Source organism: Rhea pennata, chromosome 6 (assembly GCF_028389875.1).
Source record: "Rhea pennata isolate bPtePen1 chromosome 6, bPtePen1.pri, whole genome shotgun sequence".
NCBI lineage: Eukaryota > Metazoa > Chordata > Aves > Rheiformes > Rheidae > Rhea > Rhea pennata.
In genome coordinates, this window is record NC_084668.1 from 3,016,624 (window position 1) to 3,032,929 (window position 16,306).

The following is a 16,306-nucleotide window of genomic DNA, read 5'->3' on the forward strand; positions in this document are numbered from 1 at the left end:
CTCTGCAGGCACAGGCGCCCGCGAGGAGCCCTCTGTAAACGGAGACGCAGGGTCTGCTGAACCCGCTCTGGCCCAAGCATCGCCCCAGTTAATTTGCCGTACAAATCCGTCAGAGACCTGTCGGACTGCCTGGGTGAGCGACGTTCGCGCGTCAGCCCCAGGTAGCTTCGGGAGCCTGAAGCGCAGTACGAGCGGCCGCGTTAGACGTTCCCGAGCCCCGCGCCGCCGGGCGGGAGGGCTGCGGGGCAGGCGCTCCCCAGCACGGGCCTGCGCCTCCTCTCGATACCTGCTCTAGGCATCGCTGGGGGAAAGGAACGCTCTGGTCCGACTCAGCACGGCCGTTCTCACGTCCCTGCGACTGCTCTCGTACACCACGTTCAGCACGAACGTGGGAAAAACCGGTATATTTTTTAAGTGGCTCCATTTTTTTTGTGCTGGAGAGAAAAAGTTACTTCACTAGATCTTTGTTTTCTGTTTACACATTTTTAGAATTTACATTTTTCTACAATGGTATTTTAAACTAGATGGTATCTTCCCCATTAACAGACGTTTAAAACCTGCTGTCAAAGAGGAAAAGCTTATACATTTCCTCCCGAAAAGCGTATGTGCCAGTCAGCAACCTTTTACAGATTCTTCATTCTACCATTCAGACTCTTCAGCTAACCATTACGGGTTAGACGAGTTTCACATTTTGAAGTTTTCACCACTTCTGGACGTCTACATAAACCTTACACACCAAATCAGTTTCTTCAGAAACAGCCAGAAGTTCAAGTAATTACAAAATCTAAGTTAAACAATTTTCTGTTAAGGCCAAATATTTTTTGTGTTGTAAGTCTTTTGTGGACAAATTACTTAGTAAAGCATAATTATGCCTGAACAGAATCTTAACATATTTCATGGCATTGATAGAAATTTCTCATTAGATAATTACGGGATAAATTCAGTTCTTCAAGTTATATGTATGAAATAAAGTAATTTGTATTACTAGAGTAAGAGACAGAAAAAAAATATATCAAAATAAAGTTTTGATAAACATTTGTGTGGGTATATGCATGTGTGCACAGGCATATAGATAGATATGTGCATATATATATATACATATATATATATATATATATAAATATACCTTCCCCTCCTCAGTGTTTTGTTGACATGAATTGTGAACTTCTTCTTCTCTTACTAGTTTCCCAGGCCATGAAGTCAGTCCTTTGATTTGGCCCCAGACCAAGTCGCCAACATTAAACGTCCTCGGCCTGTAATGTATCAACTCATTTGAAGAAGGGGAATCTGGATTCCTTAGGTCATCTTCACTACTGATGCTTTTAGCATCTGAAGGGCTAGGCACACACCCATTAATGCTTTTGGCATTAAAATCTCCATTGTAATGGATATAGTCTTTCACCAATGAACTCTCCAAACTATTCGAGGAACTTGGAGACTGCTCTTCCAGAATTAGGTCTTGTTTAGAAGTGTTCAGCAATTCTCCAAACCCTCTGTTCTGTTGAGGCCTATTTCCATTTATGTGTGCACATCGTTCCACAGTGTTCTCCAGTCTTTCCTTAAAACTCATCATAGTTCTTTTGTAATTGTTATACCTGAAATTCTCCTCCAACATTTTATCACTTTGACAGTTTCGTTGTGATAACAGTATCTGATGCTGCTCACCTTGTAATAATGGCAGTGTGGAGATGTTATTGGGCCTTTCATGACAAGGGCTACTATGGATATGGGTAGAGTGGTCTAGAAACTCATCACATTTCCACCTATTTATCTCACTGACAGGACTTTGCTCCCCTTCCCACTGTTTTTTGGGCGTGTTACAACTTGTCGATTTGTAATATTCATACCCATCCCCTTCACTTGAATTTTTACCATGTTCTGAATTCTTCAGTATTCGTGTTCCTCTAGTGTTTCTTATCCTACCTTCGTGATCAGAAACGGCAATATTTCTTCCGTGGATTACCGCACTGACAGCACTAGAAAGATTTAATGGGTCACCAATTGAGGCTGTGAAGGCACTCATGGCACTCAAAGCTGGAATGGGACTCATCTGTGTTGTACTGCTAACGGCAGTGGTGATTACTACTTGCATTCCTTTGCTTGCAGCATCTACAACCGCTTTGTAGATAGCGTCCACTGATGTATCACCCTGAGCAGCGACATTGAGGTTATCCTTTGCCTGTTGTCCGAGAGATGGTTCAGTTCTTTGCTGCAAATCACAAGATGTTTCTTGGAAAGGAGGAAGCATAGTATTGGAGCTCTCAGGAACTGGTGTCATTCCCATTTGAGTGATCATTCTTTTGTTTAGGACAGCAGCATCTTCCTGCATTCTCACCTGAAAAAAAAAAAGGATGGAAATTGCTATTCTGCTTAAAGTGCCACTTCAACAGATAAACTGTGTTTCACTTTAATTAAAAATTGGGAGGGTGACCTGGGCTACAATACACAAAAAATTTGATTTTGGTTATATATCAATTACAAAGTTTAAGGCTGAAAAGGTAGACAGAAGAAAATAAACAAAGCATAATTTAGAAGAAAACAAAAATCCTCACTGTTAGACTTTGCCTCATGGCACAATTTGGACAGCCTTAGATGAAATGACACAACCTACCATCCACTGCTGTGACTATACTATCGTCTCCTCTTTTAGAATCCTTTTAAGGGTTTCCTCTTCTGAATGAAGTACTGCATCCTCCCTTTTCCTTTCAAGTCCTAAGCAACTCTACCAAGGTCAATATTTCTGTTCTCAACTATTTTCTTCCGTTCCTTTTTGGACCCCAATTTTTCTTCTTCTCTCCCTGCTACCTGTTCTTCTGGGCTCCTCTATGTTCTTTGAACTTTTGGAATGTAGGCCATCACTGTCCTTCCGGGACTGGAAAACATTTCTATTTTTTCCTTTTTGTTATGTGCTTCTCTCATGGGACACCTTTTTACTTCAGTCCCTTATAAACCATGTCTGCATCCCTTCGCATTGCAGCTATTATGTCAGGCACTGCCACAGTAAACTGCAACCTTCAGATTAAAGTAACTGTGCTTTTTATATTTCTTGTCACATATGTAGGGAGTGAAGACAACCATATTAATGGTAGTGCAACACCAAAAAGCTTTAAGTAATAAGGGCAAAATATTTCCAAAAGCTCCTTTAAGTACTTACTGCTACTAAGCGTTTATATAATTGAGCATATGAAGCAAAAAAACCCCTGAGATACAGCTATGAAAATTCATACAAAACCAGACAAAGGTAATAGGCAATTACAGGACTGTGATTTTGCAATAGCAGTGAAATGTCTACACTGAGAAAATGACAGGTCTTCTTTTTCCTTCTTAGAGCCTAAAAGCACTCCCTGGCACTAGTATTTGCATGCTGCAGTCTTTACCTTTTGCATTTTGCAGCAACCACAGTAATATTCAATAATACTAAATACATACCATAACTCTGTTTTTATTACCTATCTTGGTTGCTATGCTTCCTGTCAGTTTGTTATTTTAATAATTCAACTTGCGTTATGAAGGACTGCCTATTTAGGCAGATAGTAGAGAGGTATCATTTTGCAGTTTGCTGTTGTATATTAATCCTAACGGCTGCTTTCTTCAGCGTGCACTGTCTAAATCCAAGCTAGCCTTTTCATTCAATTTCAGGGAGACTATAAGAGAACTGGTAGATATAACAACCTACAATCAATTTTTAAGTTCCTAGTTATTGTAAAAGACTAACAATATTTACTTTTCACCACTGAATCGTTCAGAGTGACAATTGTCATAAGAAGTGAATTTATGATAATCTTTTCAGCATGAAAAATAATTTGCTATAAATGTATAGCAACTGTCAGAATATGCATAGCATAATTTTTTCAACATATAGACTGCAACATTTTTTTTTTCGCAAAGACAATATACTCAGCTTCTAAGAAGCAGGGTACAAAATCTCAGTAGCAAATGATACTGCTTTGCAAAATGCAAAACCTACTGAAAGAGGCAAGCAACCATATATACCATATTGTCTTCAACATTCAGCAAAAATTCAGACTTTGGAGGATAGAGTTTTACCTCCCGAGAGTCATGTGTTTGGATACTGATTTCATTTTGCTCTCTACCTGGAAGTTTTGGAAGAGGCATGCCATGGGGTTTGGGTTGTTAGCCGGGCCAGGAATGGGGGGCTGGCCTTGAAAGCCCTGCACGTTCTGATACCCCTGGAGAAGGTGCTGCTGCTGCTGACTTGGAGGAAACATCTGATTGTTGTTTAAGAGCGACTGGAGATGACTCAGCTGATGGTTATTCAAAGTAGTGTTTATAGATGACATGTCACCTGCAATTCAAACACAGGGACACATAGGTCAGCACAGTTTTCACAAGTTGGCAGGAATTCCTTGGCTCAAATTTTAACTGACTGCTAAGCAAATGCCTCTGTATAACAACACTTTTCCCCTTCTATCTCCTACAGAATGGTCCTCACGGCATGCATCTCCTGCTCCCTATTCCTTTATTTCTTCACTATTGCTTCTTTTGCATGCCACATCTATGTGGACCCTTTCTAAAAGTCTCTGACATGTCTGTCTGTCTGTCTGTGGACGGTACCAGCCAAGTATGGCAGAGGGAGCTGCTATGATACTCCGTGTCTTGGACTCTTACGCCTACTTCCCAAAGAGAGACTGCTTCAAACCGCACTGGGGTGGTGAGCGGGAGGAGGAGGAGGAGGGGAAGAAAAAAAGAGGAAAGAGAAAAGAGGAAAAAGAGAGAGAGAGAAAAAAATTTAAAAAACAACAAAACTGGTTTTTCATTAACTATGACAAAATAACTTGACCTAACTACAAAAGAGCAAAGGCTTTTTGGATCACAAACTTGCCAGCCAGCACCCTAAACGCTTTTTTAAAAAAACATTGAAGAGAAAACTTCAAAAACTGTATTAACTTTTTTTATTAAATGAAAATCTCACTGTGCATGAAAGCAAAAAATAAATACCACAAGTTCTAGTAAAATAAACATGCTGTTGGACCTGATTTTACAAAATTAATAACAAAGCTTTAAAATGTATCTGTTTCCTGATTTTTGTTATCATAAGCTCGTATTTTTTGTAAAGGTTTCAGAATCACTGACTGATTGTATTTTACATGAAGAAATGAAAAGTAGGGTTGAGCTCACAGTAGTAATTTGGTAGCTAGGTCTGATGCATTAAGATACAATGCTTTTCTGCTCTTCACCACTATTTTACTCCTGCTAACAGTATATTTATTAATTTACATAGTCCAAACAACAAAGGAACAGCAGCTATATTACACAGTCTACTAAATTAAATCTAAAGCGTAGACACAAGAGAATTTAAATATAATTTTTTTATCACTTGTTTTGTGAGGTAGGTGCTTGTCAAATGAGATACCCTGAGTTCCTAAACTACAAGATAACCTAAAAAAGGAAGAAATATGAGAACAGAAATATACAATAAAGGGCTCGAAGGGCAAACTTCCTCTTTGAACTTGTGCAAGGACCTACTTCGAGTGCTTTAGGTATTACTTTGTGGGGAACGTGCTTGTGGTTCTGGCACTTTTGATTCATTTGGAAAAATGCATTTGGCCATTTGTCATCTACTGCACAGCTACTCGTACTAACCCTGTGATGCCACATGCACTTGAAATGAAACGCTGCATCCCAGAGATGCACCTGAGCTTTTATTACTTGAAAAATTAAACAAGTCCAGTTGCTCGCAGAATGTTAAGGTATTCAGGAGGTCTAGGTGGCATCAGAATTAAGAACAGAAGATAAGGTAATTTCCAAAGCAGCATTTTGAACATTTACTGAATTAAAGAAGTGCGTATTTAAAATTTCTTACAATAAATTGTGTTTTTTCTCAATAGAAATAAACAAGCTGTAACACATAAAAGTCTTATTAAAAATAAATATGATAAAGTGGATTATTTAAAAATAGAAAGTAGAGTTAGAAATTCCCCCTCCCCAACCCCCTTTTTTCCTTTTCTTTTTTTTTTTTTTTTAATCTGTGAATAAATTGAACTTACCAAGCAGACCTGTCCCCAGTAGAGGGTTAAGTAGCTGTGGCACCACAGAGTTATTGTTGAGTTTAGCTGGACCAGATGTATTCCCAGCATTATTAGATATGTTGAGCAATGTTTCTGCCATTGACACCACTGCTGTCCCACCACCCAGGGTTGAGACAGACAGTGCTGCCACTGCTGATGATGTAGTGGTTGTGGTAGTGGTTGCTTGGGAGGAGGTGGCTATGGAAACCTCTGGATGATTAGCGGTGTTGCCCGACGCGGAGTTCAGGACACCTCCCACCAGCTGGGGATTCAAGGCCATTAATGCTGAGGCCCCAGAGACAGCTGGAAGGAGCAGGGGGTTGGAAGTAGTGTCAGTGCCTGCAAAGCTTGGCATGGGGTTTCCCAAGGGGTTGGTGAGGAGGGTCTCAACCCTGTTGCTCTCTGACTGAGTGCTCGGCAAGTGGTCGGGTGGGGCTGTCATCTGTGTTACTGAGGGCAAAGGGTTATTTTGCTGTTGCAACAGATCTGAGATGGTCAGATTGAAAGATGGTAGGGGAAGCATGGCAGCTGCTTGGGCTTGGTTCTGAAGGAGGGTTGCTAGGAGCTGAAAATGAACAGGCTGCAATACCTGCCCATCCACGTCACTGGAGAGAAAAGCTAAAGCAGCATTTACATTTGGGTTGAGAAAACCTAAAGGGTTGAGGTTGACCTCACACTTGCCTTCTCCTGCTGAAGGCTGTAGTATATTTAATAGATTCTGGTTTAGGAGATGTTGCTGATTCACTGGCAAAGAGATAGGCAGAGAATTGAGGAGGTTTTGATTCAAAGAGTGTGGAAGATTGTTGTTTGAAGAGCTGTTCTGCGGAAAATGAAGCGAGTGTTCGTGACCAGCAAAAGGGAAATCGCTCCCAATAGGCAGCTGGCTCTGAAGCGGGTTTCCAGCTGCAGTAGTGACTATAACGCCATCTTGAAGAACAGATGTTGTCTTTGTGATGGCAGGTTGGCTGGTGCCAGCTATGGCTATAGATGATGATGGTCCTGAAACCCCTGCAATGCAAAAGAACAAAATATTAATAGCGCACTGCCTTTTGGAAAACAGTCATCAAAGTTATAAAGTAACCATGTTAATCCAACAGAGTAGTGTTTGAAACTTGTGCATAGGAAAGAAAACATTTTGAGCATCTAGATTTCACTATTTCTTAAATATGAAGGAATTTGCAAGGAATTACTTCAGGTACTAGACACTGTGCCACATCTCATCAGAAATTATTCAACTATATACTTGTATTTCCGTTAAATTTTTTGAACAGTAAGGGGAGTTCATTCATTGTAATTTTTTATTAGTGTGAACCTGAAAGTAACTATAACTTAAAGTCATGAGTCATGGACCAATGTGAATTTAACTACAAGGATGAAGGATCAATGTGAGACATGGAGGCTGCTGCGGGAAGAGCGTGACCACATGATCTAAAAGCAGATGTGAAGCTTGCGCTCTTCAGGTTTATTACCAGATCTATTCCACTAGTGGGGTTTTGGAGAATTATTATTTAAAGCTTTACTTTGGACTCTTGAAAAAAAACACAATGATGATCATGATTATGATAAAAACAAGCAAAATATATTACGGTCAAATATAAGTTATCAGACAAAACCCCCCACATTATTTATTTAGAAAAAACTTAAGTAATTGGAGTGTTCTAATCATATCCAGCACTTGGCATGGAAGGAAAGACCAAGTCTTGCCAACTAGATAGATGTTACCAAAATAAACATTATTATTCTTCCCCCATGTATCTTAATACCACTTTAACCAAAGTTGAAGTCTAAAAATAAATTATGCATTTTCTTTTAATTGAGGGAGGGTGTTGAATTGACAGTGATCACACACAAAACAAACATGAGGGGAGCCAAGGAGAATTAGAGCAAGTGAAATTACCTTGAGCTATGTCTTTTTACTTTATGCATTGTATTAGAGAATGAACACTAAAAACACATATTAAAATGAACTCTGGTTTTAATGCTATGAAATTATTTTCCATTCCAAACTGCCCTGTATACACAGCTAATCTGAAGAAGATCCAAAGATACCATGTATCATTTATCTGAAGAAATACTATTTGAAAACTTATATGCAACTAACTGGTTAAGTAGTGTAAAGTATTGACAGCTCAACACAGACTGGCACGTTAGACACCTGCCCGACGGGGGTCAGCAAAAAGCTGCTAGAAAGACACGGTGCCCAGTCGCGATGAAGGCGGTAGGAGCCAGCCGACCGGTGTAAGCGAAGGAAGCTAGAGCTACGGCCAGCAACTTTGCCTGCTGCCCATGCTCCTACCCTCGCCGTCACCCGTTTCCGGAGACAAGGGGTCTCCGATAGCATCTCCAACATGGAGTGTAGCAGGGCGAAAAACAAAGGTTTTCTTGAGCACGCGTTTGTAAAGGAAGATGTACTTAAGCTGCTGAGATGATGTGTCCGGGGGTGCGTGTACGCGTTTCCTTCTTACCAAGAGTTTTGGGAATATTCCACTATTTCTGACAAGCGGCCGACAGCAGATCGCAGTTCGGTCAGATGAGCAGCACACCACTACAATATTTGCTGGGCACTTCTGTTTCTTAACTCCGAATCATTCTCAACATGCATTATCAGTATTACTTGTTCCTAACACACGACTGCAAAACCTGGTTACTCAGATTCAGTTACACAACTCTCAGAGAAGTTCAACTAAAATATAACCAAATCTTTTCTGTTTTTTTAAAAAAACTAACCTCTCAAATATTTTAAACTACGTTTTTCTAAAAGTAATATAACATTTTTTAGGGTCTTTATGGCTAAAAGCAAATTTTTGTTTCATCACAGAAAACACCTCTATTTCTAGCTGTTTCACTCTACACTATTAGTTTCACTAATTACAGGCTTGCAATGGCTCAGTACAATACAAAACGCACAGTGATACACACTAAATGCCATACACTGTTCTAAGAAGAAAGTAGAGGCAGTGAGGAAAAAACCTTCTCAACTTAACAGAAATGAAAATTTCCATTTTTTTTCCTTCTTTTTCTTCTTTTTTCTTTCTTTTTTTAAATACAAGCTGACACTCGGAGGATTTAAGTATCAGGAGAAGTCCCAAAGACCAAACCACAGATTTAAGAACTACAATAACAAAATCATTCCTATGAAGACTGAGCTGTACCGCTGTCAAATGCAGTGAGAAATACATGGCCCTCTTAAATGATGCTGGTAGAGTCATGGCTCGCAGGGATAATTCGCTCACTGAACGAAATGTCTGTCTCTGCACTTAGAGATACATTAAACATTGCTTTCTCCAGTTGTAATTTAGTCCAATATGGGCAAGTAATACCCAAATATCTTTACGGAGCTATTCCTATTGCTTGTAAATGATCTTCTGCATAAGAAACTTGCTGTCGTGTAGATAAAAATGGGTGTGATCAGCTTAATCTGACCTACGGGGTAGTCTGCTACCTCTTTACTTTTTCCTTTTCCTTTTTTAAGAAATTATTTACTCTTGCAATAGGCAGAAGATGATATGTGCAAGTTTTTTGTTCAGTGGACAGGTAAGCTTCCCTAGAGGAAATTTCATTCAATGTCTTAAGCAGAACACGGGCAGATTTTTAATTCAGGCCTGAGCAAACTATCCTATATTTAGCTCTCATGAATATAAAACCTAATTTAGGTTTTTCAAGTGGACCCAATCTGTTTCTAATTTATTTATGATCATATTTTCCATTCCAGTCAGGTAAATGATCACGTCGAAGAGTATATCTCAAACCTGCAAAATTGTTGCTCATCTTTTGCTGAATAACAATCTATTTTTTATCCCCCATTAAACACTACTTCCAGAAATCTAATCCGAGAGGTCTACAGCGCATTCAACACTTGCCCTTCCTCCAGATTAATTAGGCAATTAATAATTTGCTGTTGGGAAAAAAGAAAATCTTGATGGAATTTCAGTAGTAGGAAGAAAAGGTTTATTTCTATCCAGACTTGAGAAATTAGGGATTTGAAGACTGGTTTTCAGAAGTGATGAGCAGCAGGAAACCACTCCCTGTTGCTGTTAGACTTGTCTCACAGGAAGATGCAGGATGAATTAGGATAGAAAAGTTGTGAAGAATTGGGAAGTTTTGAGGCTAATACACTATTCACAACTACATTCTGCAACAAACCTATCCACACCAACAGACTGCTCTATCAGAATATAATTTTTGAATCTCCTCCAAAACATCATCACTAACAAGTCAGTATTCCAGATGCAGAAACATATGCAAACCCATTCTCATTAAAATACAGTGCTGCCGGTCATCTTCTCAATTCTTTGCCCCAACCCAAAAGACAAAATACTGAATTGTTTATTTTTTCCTTACAAAACACACATAATTTCTGTAATTGAGATTCATAGCCCTGCACTAATAAGGTGCAGAACACTGTCCTCCCCTGGAAGAACGACGGCAGCCCTTGGGAGAGACCTCTGACCTGCTTCTTCCTGCAATTTCAAGATGAGATCTCTGAGATCCATGATGAAGCGGAGCAGTCTCATCTTTGCAACTTTTGGAGACCAGGTGTAACTACGAGAAAGACGCCCAACATCAGCAGCACAAAGCCACGAAGCGTTCTAGGAAATTGTATGGAAAAACGCTATATACCTCACTGAAGCAATAATATAAGCTATACTGCTGGTATAGCAGAAGCCGAAGTCCTGGCAGGAGACCTAGCCTTTCAAATCAGGCAGCAGCGGCAATCTGGGATTGACTCCAGATGTCCTTAGGGACCTGCCTTTATTCAGTGCAATAGCTTGAACTGTACACTGTATTTATTAAAATTTTCAAGGAGGGCAGGATGACAGTGAAAAACGTACAGTGCAGGTCAGCTGGGAAGGACGTCTGAGCAACGGAGCGCCTTAGAAATGCAACAAGGAAAACAGGACTGTAATTCCGACCATTTGTCCTTCCTTCGGGCTCCAGGAGGGATGGCAGAGGAAAAGAAGATGAACCACAGCACCAAAGCTGTTCAGCGGCGCACTGGCTCGCCCAGCATTGCAACCTGAAATACTTCGTTAATCCGCTACCTGGACTCCAAGACGACAGGCAAGGTGTTATAGAGAGACATGTGGAAGGGAGTTGAAAGCTAAGAGGAAATCACAAGTTTTACGGCACATTTCCTGAAAACAGGACATTTTGCATGAACAGGACATTGGCAGGAAACCCAAGGCATCATAAATGTTAGCTCAGTAAACAACAGTCCTCCATAACAAGAAGTTCCTAGAGTAAAAGTAGAATGAAAAAAAAAATAAAGGAGTTACAATAAAAGTAGTAAAAGCCTAGGATGAATGCAGGCTTTGCAACCTTGCATATACTGATGTCTGCCAAGAGCCTTTACCAGTTACTGAAGAAAAGGAACCATCTTTGCAATGCCGTGAGTAGAAGAAATACCCAGAATGGCAAAAATACAGCTATTGTCTTAGAGGGTATAGGGTCAAATCAATGCTTTGGGAATCAATAAACGGAAATTCAAGAAGAGATTTTATATATATATATATATATATATATATATATATATACACACATACATATATATAAAACACACACTTTTTCTAAGTTTTTGCTTTCATTTATGTGCATTTTTATTTTGTTTCCTTCTGAAAGCAGGTTTGCTTTCCTGTGCGGTTTGCACCTTCATGAACTGCACTGTGTTACTTTTTCTAAAGTACTGCCTGAGAGGCGCCTTTAAGCAGATGCATTCACACGTTATTAGGAAATCCATTCACATTCACTCTCTCTGCTCACCTAAAATAAGGAGATTAGAGTGGAAGATATTTATCATTCATGTATCAGTGGAGTTTTACCATGAAATGACAGGAACATATATGTAAACACACTACATCCTTATTTGTATTTTTCCATAAAAAGAGTAGGAGTCTAAACAACATTAGTTTCATATACGACCCCTCTGGTTCTTTTAACTGTTTTTAACTGCTTGATTTCAACTTGATGGCAAAAGAAACTCACCTCGGAATTATACAAATGTTAGGATCAAAAACTGTGGCACCAGCTAAATAAGCCAAACCCTACACTTGCACACATCGGCCTGCACCTCACCCTACCGAAAGCAACGCTGGCAGCTTTGCTAAGGGCAGTGAGAAAACTGGACAAAGGAGTGAGATCTTACCTGATATTTATTTTTTCTTAAAATATCTTTAAAACAAGGATTAAAATTATATGTTAATTAGCTCAGTAGATAAGTAAAATTACAATTTAATAGGCATAAACACCAATTTTTAGGATTGCATATTGAGTATCTAAAAGTTATTTATTGTATATAAAAATCACTGAAACCAGGGGCATTTGAAAGAGCTCCAGGTATTAGATCCTGAGCTTCACAACGAGTCCTGATACAGAGCCAGGTTTAGCAGGGGATGTTTATTTACCCTGCCACACTCCAATACAGCACTAAAGATCACAGCGCACTTGACTATGCACACCGTACAAACGAAGCCATACAGTAACATCACTATTTGAGACAACGTTTGCATTTGGGATGGGTGGAACAGAAACACTGAAGAGTTTTGGAGAAAAGAATGTGATCTAGTGGATCCAGTACTGGTATCTGGGCGGCGATCTCGACTCCTGGCCCAGATGTGGATTCATCTAAGAGACGGGGATAAATTGCTCTGTTGCATTGTTAACCTGATTCGACTTTAGCTCCAGGAGGTAAAACAGGGAGAGCTCGCCACTAGCTCTAAGGTACTGCGGGATGGGAAAGGGGAGAGGGGAAGTGTTAGCAAAAATTTCTCAATTTCTCAAGAATTTTACTCTCAGGCAGATGGGACAAAGGAAGGGAATGTCAATGGATGTTGGGCTGGTAGGACGCAACTAAATGTCCATATAATTTTGAATTCTATTTTTTTAAACAACATCAAGATTTGAACAGCAAGTCCCAACGGCTGTCCTCGGAAAGAGAGACTGGGATGTGAGCTATCGATTCCAGACCAAGCAAAAGGAGAGTCAAAGTAACATTTCTGCAGCAGGTAGAAGGAGAATTTTGTCTGCATAAAATTATATAGGAACACTAATGACTTTATACACTGTGAATAATGCTCATCTCCCTTGCAAACCAGACAACTCAAACTGAAAGCAAATTGCTGCAGCCTTCATGGATACTAAACATATTTCCACAAAATTAAAAACACATCTAAGTATATTGTATTTTTATAATAAAACACAAAATTGCAATTCCAATATACCAATTAGAGGGTGATAATGCAAAGAATATTTTACAATACATTTCTCTATGAGAAACTATACATTATGCATTCTAACACTTCAATAGTTTCAACATTGCATTGATGGAATTTGTAGAATAAATTAACCAAGGAGACAGGTATTAGATTAGGCACTTAGGAAATTAAAAGTGCTCAAACAAAATTGTGCTTTTCCTTTCAGGAAAGCACTTTTAAAAATCAAAATCTGCAAAATAAGCAAACAAACAACTCCTTCCACCTCCCTGCCAAACAATATTGGCTGCATTCTGCAGTAATTTAGTGGAGGACTTGCTCAGTATCGTTAAGACATTAATATCTAAAACATTTTAAGAGTTTAAAAACAAATCTTACACATACCACTTTTAAAATCTGCAAATTCTTACAATTCTGGGTATTAAAACTAAAATGTAGCTAGTATATTATTTTAGTATATATATTTCTTTATTGTTTGTTTAATTGAAAACATTTCCTGTTTTTGAAACCCTAGTCAAACTCACATTCAACTCCTTGGTCATACAATGAGCTTCTTGCTAAAACCTCCACTCTTTCCTTCCTCTCCCAGGGTAAAACTCAGTGGCTCTCGCAGAAGGAATCTGCAAGATTCCTTTCGAGGAGCTTCACCGGCAGCGCATCTCCCTTGGCAGCCAGCACAACGCGGAAAAATACGGCTAGAAAGAGAGGGAAGTTTTGCTGTGCACCTTGCCCTAAGGTTATGAAGGCATCAAAGTACAAAAGATCACTTACTCGTCCTAGTTGTTACCATATCGCAAAACGTTTGTGCAATATTTACTGAAGAGAGTCTCCAACCCAAGCTTGAGGCCTCCAGAAACTACTAAGATGAAATAACAGTAAAATTGGTAAGTTTTCAGTATTAAAGATACAAACGCGCTGTTTTGCATTAGTGGTAGGATTTTTAATTTCTGCCCCGCGCTCTCCCGAGACGGGGCGCGCTGCGCGGCCCTGGGGCGGCCGACGGCACGGCGCCGCACGCTCGCGGGCTCCCTGCCTGCGGCCCAGCGGCTCTGCCGCTCGCCCCGCTCCCAAAACCCAGCACCTTTCAAACTCTAACACATTGTTTTGAGGGCAAAAAAGTCACCCAGGACTACAGCATGCAGTCGCCGTCAGCTTCTGAAAAGTGACTTAACCAAGACAGAGTCTTTCAAAGTTTTTTTTTGGAAGGGCAAAAAGCCCAAAGTAGGACAACGTAAGTGCTTAAAATTAGGCGTTTTCTTAAATTCCTGACTGAATCTCCTTGGTCTTGGTTCTTCTCCTTGCCTCGTCTCCTCTGACTTCTCCTCTTCTACATTTTAGCACCACTGCTGTTTTTAAAATGATTTGGGGAAAACCACTCTTACGTGCTCAGCTGTTAACAGAAAGCAGAAGCAGTTTTCTAATAAAAATCAGACAAGCCAAGGGCATGCGTCAAGGAATTCAGTCCTTCAGTATTTTCTGTGTCGGCACTTAGTCTGCTCTCCTCCTGTATCACTGCCCCACCGGCAGTTGTGCAAGATGCACTCCAAATGAGGGAGGAAACTTTGTTTTGCAAATTTGCAGAACTAAAAATCCTGCAGAAAGCATCATTTTCCTAGCAACAGTACCCTCCTCATCCTCTAGCAAGCTTTGTAGTTGCCCACTGGTTTTGCTTACGAATATTTTCAGAAGATGTGGAGGGCGAACTATGTATCGGAAAGATGGTATTTAAAGGATTCACTTTTTCTTCATGATCATCTCTTTAATAAAACAGGATCCATCTTTCTGCATTTTCTTTAGTAAGTCTTCTGATTTTTATTACTATAAATTCCTATAAAAGCATATGGCAATTAAAACACACATTAACCAAAGGAGTGTATTATTGGGAGTTAGTGGCAAATTCAGATTCACAGCTCAGATGAGCTGTGCGTCTAAGCACGCTGGGTGCTCAGCAAGTGGAGCTCAGCACAGCTCTGCATTTGTCTCGGAGCTAAAGCCACCGTGATTCATCACCTTGGTACAGCAGTGCCCGCGGGGCCCCAAACAGTAGGTGAAGTCAAGGTATAGCTGACCTACGTTGATAGTATCAAGCTCAGAACTGAGCACCACAGCTGTAGCCACTGCCATCACCACCAAGGATGAAGGACGCAGGGGCAGGCTGGGGGGCGCACAACCGCACACGCCTGTGCGGGAGCCCAGCACCTACGTCTGCCCCAGGCGGTGCGAGCAGCCGTGGGTGACCCCGTTACGAGCCCTGACAAGCCAACGCTCAGTGTTCATCTTCGCTCTCCCAGATCCAACCCGCATAACCAGACCAAAGTATCTATAAACAAAATATTCTTACGGTTCCTTCTTCCACTTCTACTAAAATTAGAGGTTTATGCATTTCAGGTCCCTATACTACACAACTGAGTTAATTAAGTAGAGACTGAGATAATGCCCAAGTTTTTCCAATTTGCTAGCACTCTCTAACAATAAACATTCAGAAACAGAGGTAATTAGAACTATCTATTCCACTTCCAAATTTTTCATCTACTGCAAACATCATGGTAGCAAGTAAGTCTGCATCAACTGTATAAGGGTATATCACACATTAACGATTATTGCACCTAATACGATTACTGACGTTTATTAAGACAATAATTCCTTTATGTTCAGAGAACAAAAGTGGTTTTGTGTGCAAGTCTTCTATCAAAAGAGTAAATAATTAGAATATTCATTTCAAAGGCAGGGTAGAGAGCAGGCTTGACCTACCATACGTCTTAAAGTTGGATACGCTATTCTTCGTAGAAAAAACATCCTCCATTCTTTACAGTCCGTATTTGAATAGGAAATGAATAACTTTTTCCCTTCCCAAAATGTTAATATAGGAACACAGAAGAATATTGAAAAAGTAGTGCTAGATTTCAAACAACAGTAATTCTTTATAATCACAATTCTTTTGTTGTTCCTGAGAAAAAGTCTCTCACATTTATTTAAAAAAGACAAAAATCAATAGAACATTTCAATCTGCTTTATAATTAGAAGAGTACCTCATTGGCATCCTGTGTGGGAGTTATTTAAATTTAATAA

The 16,306-nt window shown here is 39.9% G+C and overlaps 1 protein-coding gene across 11 annotated transcripts in view; it reads right to left on the reverse strand.

The window, feature by feature from the left end:
- Positions 1–16,306, reverse strand: part of MBD5 (methyl-CpG binding domain protein 5) — a 138,588-nt gene that overhangs the window by 13,486 nt on the left and 108,796 nt on the right. For 9 of the 11 annotated variants that reach the window (XM_062579433.1, XM_062579430.1, XM_062579429.1 and 6 more), the window contains 3 exons: positions 6,009–7,037; positions 4,095–4,306; positions 1,127–2,335 (listed from right to left, as the gene is read on the reverse strand). In XM_062579433.1, coding sequence (XP_062435417.1) covers positions 1,127–2,335; positions 4,095–4,306; positions 6,009–7,037 — 2,450 coding nt within the window. The remainder of the gene's footprint in view (positions 1–1,126; positions 2,336–4,094; positions 4,307–6,008; positions 7,038–16,306) is intronic. The other 2 variants (XM_062579437.1, XM_062579436.1) reach the window with 1 other exon arrangement.